Source organism: Xyrauchen texanus, chromosome 40, assembly GCF_025860055.1.
Source record: "Xyrauchen texanus isolate HMW12.3.18 chromosome 40, RBS_HiC_50CHRs, whole genome shotgun sequence".
Lineage (NCBI taxonomy): Eukaryota > Metazoa > Chordata > Actinopteri > Cypriniformes > Catostomidae > Xyrauchen > Xyrauchen texanus.
In genome coordinates, this window is record NC_068315.1 from 20,640,497 (window position 1) to 20,650,138 (window position 9,642).

The 9,642-nt window shown below is 37.7% G+C and overlaps 1 protein-coding gene across 2 annotated transcripts; it reads right to left on the bottom strand.

Moving 5' to 3' along the window:
* Window positions 1-61: 61 nt before the first annotated feature.
* On the bottom strand, window positions 62-8,952 carry rsph10b (radial spoke head 10 homolog B). 2 transcript variants are annotated; one of them, XM_052112006.1, is made up of 19 exons: window positions 8,714-8,952; window positions 8,559-8,634; window positions 8,412-8,480; window positions 7,671-7,844; window positions 7,504-7,583; window positions 7,027-7,147; window positions 6,749-6,925; window positions 4,989-5,103; window positions 3,716-3,837; window positions 3,438-3,627; window positions 2,668-2,776; window positions 2,502-2,581; window positions 2,221-2,366; window positions 2,027-2,134; window positions 1,786-1,908; window positions 1,613-1,681; window positions 1,361-1,412; window positions 406-595; window positions 62-307 (listed from the first exon to the last, which is right to left on the bottom strand). In XM_052112006.1, the coding sequence occupies exons 1-19, from the start codon at window positions 8,926-8,928 to the stop codon at window positions 85-87; spliced, it is 2,439 nt and encodes an 812-aa protein (XP_051967966.1). In that variant the 5' UTR covers window positions 8,929-8,952; the 3' UTR covers window positions 62-84. The 2 variants fall into 2 exon arrangements, with proteins under 2 accessions (XP_051967966.1, XP_051967965.1); XM_052112005.1 differs by having other exon boundaries at window positions 1,361-1,439.
* Window positions 8,953-9,642: the final 690 nt, after the last annotated feature.

Consider the following 9,642-nt stretch of genomic DNA (forward strand, 5'->3'; position numbering starts at 1 on the left):
ATATTGTATTATAAGGCTTTTAAAAAAGTGAGAATCATTGCCAATTAAATAATTGGAAAATACAGTATATTTCATTCTATGTATTCACTTCTTTTTCTTACTCCTGCTATTGGAAGAGGATTTTGAGGCAACCGATGTGGTGGAGGTCACAGGGGTTGTGGCAGGAGGAGGCGAGTGAATAAGATTATTGTCTGGAACGCCACTTCTCTTTCCATCTTCCTCTTCCCTTCTCTTTCCATCTTCCTCTTCCCTTCTCTTTCCATCTTCCTCTTCCCTTCTCTTCACAGCCTCCAATTGCATAATATGTCTGAAACCAGTTCAAATCATCTTGTAAATAAAAACTATGTGCCTCAAACTATGTGCTTCTTTTGGTATCAAAGATTGAAAGCAGTTTTTTTTAAATACCTTTGCTTGTCATTTGCTTCTGCAAGAGCAGTTTTGTTCTTCTCTATCAACCTGAGTCTCTGCTCCTCCACCAGCTCCTTGACCTTCACACTATGTGCATATGCAGGGAAAAAGATCCAAGTGAAGAACTGTTGTGTTTTCTGAGTCCAGTCCTCTAGCTGTTTCTCAGTTCCTGTGACTTCAGCAGCCTCTAAAGATATGAAATAAGACCATAATTAGGAATATGTATTGTTTGACAAATAGGTACTAAAGTAATGCCATACTTGTGAAATGTAGTTACTTTTAAAGGTGTACTCTGTATTATTTTTTTTTTGGTCTTGGACTTACACTGACTCCAAGGGCAATGGGTGCAACATCATTCAAACAGAACAGTTCTATTATCAATGATTATATTATATATAATCAATATATAAAAATAATAATCTGGGTTCAATACAAGTTAAGATAAATCAACAGCATTTGTGGCATAATGATTACCAAAAAAAACAAAAAACATTTGTCTCGCTGCTATAAAAAAAAAAAAAACTCACTGTAACCCATATTTGGCATTTATTAAAGAAAATGACAGATGAGTTGAAGTTATTTTTGTGGTAATCAACATGCCACAAATGCTTTCGATTGAGTTTAACTTGTATTGAGCCCAGAATGTTCTTTTAAGCGAGTAGTATTCAGTTGGTCATGTGATTTTAACATGGCAGCCCCCATTAGGAGACCCTCTCCATGTAGTTTTTCTGATATTATTAGGTCACTGATATGACTCTCATTGTTAGTTTATACATATGTTTCAAAATTCCTTTTAATGTGTTTTGGAGTAAAACTTTTTTTAATGAGGAATTGTTTTTTACTGAGTGCACCTTTAACACATACTTTACAAAGTGGCTGTTAATCAAAGCAGAGACTGAGGCTAATGCAAGACTGACTATATTCTCCACTTCATGTATTTGTTAACACAAACCTTTGGTGGTAAATGCAGGAATTTGTTTTTCCATTTCTTCAAACAAGGATAGCTGATGGATTTCATAAGATGGAACAGCCTTAATTGAGAAATTCTGATTAGCTTTCACCCCAGCAGAGATGATACATTCAAATGCAAGGGCGTAGATTGGGGCAGGGGTGTTGTACTGGCTTGTTTTGATTATTGGGGAATTACCTCCCCCCTGAAATCTACGCACCTGCTCAAATGTGATACTAATTAATATCTACAAACCTCAAATGACTTTGTACTGCCAGCACAAGAGGAAATGTCAGAGAAGGAGTTTTGTTTTCTTGATTCATTCTACAAAAAAAATTTAAAAGCACTTCTTCATAAAAAGTATATTACTATGCAAATGTAAGCAGGGACATCTAAAATGTTGTATGAGTAGGAAAAGCAGCACAGACCTGAAGTAAACTTAGCTCTGTAATATCCTGTACAGTGTTTTCATGATGATCCATGTCTTGGATTGGCTTTCCTTTCAACTCAGCACAGCCAAGCAATGCCTCAAAGAACTCTAGAAAAGTAATCTACAACCAAAATCATATCAGCAAAATATATTTTCTCAGCACAAGTAATTCCAAAGATGTTACACCATTTTGAGACAAGGGAATTTAAAGTAATGTGGCAAAGCTTCTTTGAATTGACCTCCAGATCCAGGTTGCTATGGGTGATATTGTAGATGGCAGGATTTTCCACCGAGAGGATCTCTAGTACTTTAGATACAGTCAGCTCATTGTCATATAGACCAAGGTCCTGTTAATAGCCAAAGGAGCATGTATGAGATATATATACGCATAATTCTTGGAAAATATAAACCAATTAGATTAGAGGGCTGTTACCTTGAACATCCAAATGAAATGCCTTACAGTCAAACTTTGGCCAGGGTGGAATGTATTTGCATTACATAAAGCCTGGTAAATATCCCAGCATCTGTCTGTGTAGTTACATGCAACCGCAGCATGCACAGGATGGCAAAACAGAGGCCCTACATTTAGAATACAACACAATTAGGCCTCTGATATATTTACAATGGTATTGAGGTTAAAAATAATGGACCTTTAAGTTGTGTCTATATCACAGAGACGTACAGTATATCATACTACAATCTGCATCTCTATACCTTTTACATTCTTTGCATTGGGGATGATATTTTGCTTCATGAGCTTTGAAAAACATGCTGCAAGTACATTATTTGAGGACCTGAAACATGACAGCGTACAGTGACTAGACAGAAACACTTAAAAACATTAAACATGAACTCTTAATCACATTAAGAAAACACTCACTCGATGTCTTTGTAGTAAATATGGTATGCTGTTGTGATAATATAGCTGACACACTCTCTCGGTAGAATGGTAGTAAAAGGAGAACGCACCTCGTCTGGTTGAATATCCTCTGCTTTAGACAATATTGATTGTTATAAAAAGAGAAAATATCACTAAACATTTCAAGTGTGTAATTTCTGCACCACTTATATCACCAAATACAAATGGCAAATATTAGGATTGTTTTCAGACAGGTTGCCTGAGCACTACCTTGCAAACAGATAGTCCATTCCAAAATTACAACATTAGTTGAGCCAATGTTATTGGGATGGTTAAATAAACAGAGCAATGTTCTAAAAGTGACACAAATCCTATTTTAAAGGGGTTGTGACATGAGGAATCAAATTTCCCTTGTTTTGTTTTTTTAAATATGGGAGGTCATTGTACTAAAAATACTATTTTCAGGTTCATGTTTCAGAACCTCCTCACTGCAAAAAAAGCATTTGTTGAAACCAAGCTGCCAAAACAACTCGTTCTCTACTTCCTCCTCATTGTGTTGTCACACTGTGGTAAACATTTGCATCTGACCGCCTCCACAACAACACACATCAACGCATACGTCACCTTATCACATCTGCAGCCCCGCCCAGTAGCGGTGAGCAATTTTTTGTGCAAACAAACATTACTAATATTATGAGTGAAACTCAAGGAACATATTAAAATAATAATAAAGACATGTCATGACCCCTTTAACATTGAAAAAATTGCACACTTCATCTTTAAAACATTACCGCTGATGAGACGATCCATTTGCGCTAGGGTGATTCCGTGCTGGTGGGCATTACAGTCCTTGAGTATGTGCAAGAACTGAAGGTGGGTAAGTGGGAATGTTTTGTCTGGAGACTGCTCATGACCCAGGCTGCTGTAGAAGCTATATATTTCCCTCAACAAACCAATGTGTCTTAGCACTGCAAATTCCACCTACACAGACATAAAACAAATTGCAGAAAATCATACAATTACACATCACTACAGATTTGGCTCTAGACTTGAAATTAGGCCACAAAACCTGTTTGAGCTCTTGGTCTCTGTGAGCTTCAGGGACTCTGCTTAACAGGGTCTGGATGTTCAAAGCCATGTCAGATCCAAGCAGTGAGTAGTTTGTGCTTGACTGTATCTTAGGTGAGTCACCTAATGCACAAAAATCAAGACTCGATGGCTTAAAAACAATATATTTATGTATATACACCAATCAGCCACAACATTAAAACCACCTGCCTAATATTGTGTAGGTCCCCCTCGTGCTGCCAAACCAGCGCCATCCCGCATCTCAGAATAGCATTCTGAGATGATATTCTTCTCACCACAATTGTACAGAGTGGTGATCTGAGTTACCGTAGACTTTGTCAGTTCAAACCAGTCTGGTCATTCTCTGTTGATCTCTCTCATCAACAAGGCATTTCCGTCCACAGAACTGCCGCTCACAGGATGTTTTTTGTTTTTGGCACCAATCTGAGTAAATTCTAAAGACTGTTGTATGTGAAAATCCCAGGAGATCAGCAGTTACAGAAATACTCAAAGCAGCCCGTCTGGCACCAGCAATCATCCATGCGATTATCTAATCAGCCAATCGTGTGGCAGCAGTGCAGTGCACAAATTCACGCAGATACAGGTCAGGAGCTTCAGTTAATTTTCACATCAACCATCAAAATGGGGAAAACATGTGATCTCACTGATTTGAACCGTGGCATGATTGTTGAGTGCCAGATGGGCTGGTTTGAGTATTTCTGTAACTGCTGATCTCCTGGGATCTTCACACACAAAAGTCTCAAGAATTTACTCAGAATGGTGCCAAAAACAAAAAACATCCAGTGAGCAGCAGTTCTGTGGATGGAAATGCCTTGTTGATGAGAGAGGACAACAGAGAATGGCTAGACTGGTTTGAACTGACAAAGTCTACGGTAAATCAGATCACCACTCTGTACAATTGTGGTGAGAAGAATATCATCTCAGAATGTTATTCTGGGATGCAGGTTGGCTCTGTTATGGTGGCATAAGGGGGACCAACACAATATTAGGCAGGTGGTTTTAATGTTGTGGCTTATCGGTGTATATGTTTTTATATATTTTAGGTAAAACACTAATGTATGTATGGGTTTTTATCTCAAACTAAACCCAGAGTTTGACATTTTGCTTTCTGGAGGAAATTTGCCAGATACATTGGACAATTCTATAGTTTAGCAGTCATTATGAAAAAATATTTGACCACAGAATGACTTTATTGACCAGAGAGCTGTGTAATTAAACTGTATATGATAAGATGTGTAATATTTTGCTCTTGCCTGGGGAAGGAGTCCTAGTCCCATTCACACCAGGAGTGAAAGCAGGAAATTCAGCCACGCAGTCCTTAATAAACTCCCCTTCAAATGCATTTCCATTTTCGAAAGTGTACTTTCCCTGCAAAATACAGTTGGCAGTGTGGCCATGGAATCATACAACCAGCTTAAAGTGATAGCTTACCCAAAAATAATTTAATCACTCTCAAGTCTCAAACCGTTATTACTTTCTTCTGTGGAACACAAAAGGAGATGTTGCACTTTTATTGGATATTTTCTCGAGGGTGTCATTCTTCCTTACATCTCCTTTTGTATTAAACAGAAGAAAGATAGTCATAAAGGGTTGGAACATCATGAGGTTAAAGGAATATTCTGGGCTCAATACAAGTTTGTCTTAATGTTGATGATAACAAAAATACCATTTGTCTTGGCACTTCTTTTCTTTAAAAATATCAAATAAAATTAAAGCAAAATTCTGAGCTCACAATAGAATTAACTGGGGCCAATCCATAAATATTAAAACACTCACTGCTTAAAAAGTAGCCACATAAACAAAATGCATGTTAACATAATTTCAGTGTAAAATCACTTAAATAAAATAAGATAAAATCACATTCTAACCTTTTCAGTGTAAGGTTATATCCAATTTTACAACTTCGTTGCCATGTTATACCATAAACTCTTAATAATTTAGGTAATTTAGTAATCTGCCACAAAAAAGGCGATTTAAACAACTTTACAGCTCAAATAATACACATAATGCAAGTTTTAACAGAGGCATTAATGTAAGTGCTTTTATACGATTTTAATATTCACTTTTCTGTTTTAAACCCTCCAAAAATGACCTCATTCACTTCATTGAGGGCTTGGGTAGCTCAGCAAGTAGACACTGACTACCACACCTGGAGTCACGAGTTTGAATCCAGGGCGTGCTGAGTGACTCCTGTCAGGCTTCCTAAGCAACCAATTCGCCCGGTTGCTTAGGTAGGTAGAGTCACATTGGGTTAACCTCCTTGTGGTGGCTATAATGTGGTTCTCGTGGGGCGCATGGTGAGTTGTGCGTAGATGCTGCGGTGAATAGTGTGAGCCTCCACATGCGCTATGTCTCCGCAGTAACACGCTCAACAAGCCACGTGATAAAATGCGTGGATTGACGTGAGATTCGTCCTCCACCACCCAGTCACTATGCCACCACGAGGACCTGTAGCACTCTGGGAAGTGGGCATGCCAAATTGGGGAGAAAATAATAATAATAATAATAATAATAATAATAATAGATAATAATAAATTACATGTCACATCATTTTATTAAACCAAAGATTTAAATGGTGAAATTAAAAATGTCACTGTTTGGTTTTCTCAAGTTAGTTCACAAGCTAACTGTATAGCCTATTAGCTTAGCGTCCCGCTAGCATCTTTTCCTCTTCATTTTCATAACATTTCTCTTTCTTTTAAGTTGTGGCATATTTTATAATTTTACAAAGTACATTTTTTTTTTAGATATATATATATTTGTGGTTAGGTTTAGATTTAAGGGTAGGGATAGGTGTAGGGTTGCTGTGGTACTCCAAATAAACACAGCAAACACAGTGTATGAATGTGACATTGAACTGTTGCAAGACTTGAGAGCATTACTCTGGTTATTTGAAGGGGCGTAACTTATAGTGGGAATGCCTTGTAGTTGGCGTGTCTTGTAGTAGTCTTGCAGGATGCAGACAGATCCTTCTCAAACTGTCCCTTTCAGAGCAGTTACAAACCTGACTTACCTGTCCATGTTTTTTGTCATGTTTCCATTCTCCGCAATACACAGCACCACTAGCGTATGAGAACTTTCCTCTACCATGACGCATGCCCTGAACAAATTCCCCATTGTACTCATTCATACAAGGGTACTGAGAACAAGGAAGTCTTCTACGAAACCATGTGTGCATCCCTTTTCCATCCTACATTAAAAGTAAAACATTGCTAAACTTTTCAGTAAACATTTAAGAAAAATCAGACAGGATATAGGGAATGATAAAGGCAACGTTAGTAATTCACAGACCTGGACACCATTGACCCACTGTCCACTGTATTGCTGTTCCAACTGAGTCCATCTCATTGTTCCTTCTCCATTTTGGACATTATTCCTCCATTGTCCCTCATATACATTCCCAGATGGGTAACTTAATTGAAACACATATTTTAGTTTGCTATTAGATCATCAAGAAGCTAAGCTGAGCTTAAAGGGTTAGTTCAACATTTATCCACCCTCATATAGCTAAAAACCTATAGGACTTTCTTTCTTCAGATGAAGACAAGACAGTAAAATTTTGAGAATGATGACCTGTCTTTTTCCCAATACAATAAAAAAAAAAACTATCCAGTGCCAAACATCTCCTTTGTGTTCCACAGAAGATATATGGGTTTGGGCCAGCATGAGGTTGACTAAATGATGACAGAATTTTTATTTTTGAATAAACTGTCTTTAAGACATGGATTTTCTATTAAAAAATAAGTACTTCACATTAAGATCACATACTGGCGCACTCCAAAGCCCTCTCTGCAGTTGTTCAACCAGTCACCCTTGTACCATGATGCTTGGTTATAGTGCATTATCCCCTGTAACACCACAGGACACCAGTCAAGTTATTGATTATTAATTGTGCATGAGAGATGTTCGAACAACGGATATGTGCATGTACATACCTTCCCTTGTCTTCTGCCAAGATACCACTGACCTCTGTACACATTAGAGGTTTTGGCACATTTGTACGTCCCAACACCATGACGGATACCATGGTGTATCTCTCCCTCATAAGTGCTGCCATCTAGCCAGGTGTAAGTCCCATGTCCCATTGGAACATTTGATTTAAAATCACCCTGCAAATTTAATAGTAATTAAAAAATGTTTAATTCTCTCATCATTTACTCACCCTCATTCCATCCCAGATGTGTATGACTTGTTTTCTTCTGCAGAACACAAAGATTTTTAGAAACATATTTCAGCTCAGTCTGTTTTATGCAACTAAATGGTGGCCAGAGCTTCTGAAGACATGGATTTAATGACCGCAGTCATATGGATTACTTTTATGCTGCCTTTATGTGCTTTTTAGATATTCAAAGTCATGTCAGCACCCATTCCCTTGCATTGAATAGAACAGAACTATAGTAAAAAAAAAAAAAATCTTGTGTTCAGCAGATTAAAGTCATACACATCTGGGATGGCATGAGGGTGAGTAAACGATGAGAGAATTTTCATTATTGGGTGAACTATCCCTTTAAGGGAGTTACTCAATGCATAATAATTGGCTAAACTCCAGTAATTGCATGCGTAAATATTTACCTGGGATCAAAACACTGAGGTATTATGTGAAGGCCTAGCTAATTTCAACCTTTAATGTAAATGTTTATACAACTTGAAGTGTCCTCCATGAGCTCTTCACACACCTGATACTTCAAACCGTCCGACCAGATATATTCACCACGGCCATGCATCAACCCGTTTGAAAAACTACCCTAATGAATGCAAACTGTTAGAAATCAGTAAAATATTGTATTATTCAATCAATAATGTTCACGTTAATATTCAGTCACCTTGTATACGTGGCCACCTTGAAAATAAGCGACACCTTCTCCATGAAATAAGTCTTCACACTTGTCACCCTCATATCTGACAACAAAAACATTGCGAATGTGAACACTGCAGGTCAACACATTTTTGCTGTAGTTTACAGGAATGCTTGTCTAACCTTTCCACGATTATATTGTGAAGAATTTGAACTTTATTATGGTTCGTCTGAATGTCATTCGTGTGTAGAGACACAACAGAACTTGATTCTTGTCCATCCTCAAGCTCTTCGACCGACTCGGACACTAAACTTGATATGGATTGTTCCGAGACTTTACTACATGATGCCTCCGGTGTCGATCTGTCTGAAAGTTTCGTTTTGTCTCTTTTAGACATCGCCGGTAGAAAGCAAGTCAAACCAATGCGCTAGTTCTTATAGACGTCACAGCACAGTGTACATAGCAACAAGATTTGTGGTTGCTATGGAATATTTCAGTACGGCTAGCGAGAGGGGCCAAAACAAGCCAAAAATTAAAGGAATATACCAGGTTCAAAACAAGTTAAAGGGATAGTTCACCCTAAAATTAAACTTCTCTCATCATTTACTCACCTCATGTCATTCCAGATGTGTAGGACTTTAATCTGCTGAACACAAAGATTTTTAGAAGAACTTCTCAGCTCTGTTGGTCCTCACAATGTAAGTGAATGTGTACCAACGTTAACAAAAGCAGCACAAAAGAAATCTATAAGCCTCCAGTGGTTTATCCACATCTTCAGAAGTGATTTGATAGGTGTGGGTGAGAAACAATTCAATACCGAAGTCCTTTTTCACAAAAATCTCCACTTTCGCATTCTTCATGCATATTGCCACCTACTTAGCCTGGAGAAGTCATTGTACAAAACAACTTACATATTGATCTGTTTCTCACTAGAGTTAAACACTGTAGGTTTACAGACTACTTTTATGATACTTTATGTGCTTTTTGGAGCTTTAAAATTTTGGTATCCATTCAGTTGCATTGTGAGGATCAACAGAGTTGAGATATTCTTCTAAAAATTTGTGTTCTACTGAAGAAATAAAGTCATCCACATCTGGGATGGTATGAGAGT

Excerpts from the sequence above, each read along its gene's own strand:
- rsph10b (XM_052112005.1), bottom strand. The coding sequence starts at position 8,928 with ATGTCTAAAAGAGACAAAACGAAACTTTCAGACAGATCGACACCGGAG. Across the intron at positions 7,845-8,411 it reads CGGACGGTTTGAAGTATCAG|GGTGATTTTAAATCAAATGT; the intron begins GTGTGTGAAGAG and ends TTAAATTTGCAG. Across the intron at positions 6,926-7,026 it reads AGTGGGTCAATGGTGTCCAG|GATGGAAAAGGGATGCACAC; the intron begins GTCTGTGAATTA and ends CTTTTAATGTAG.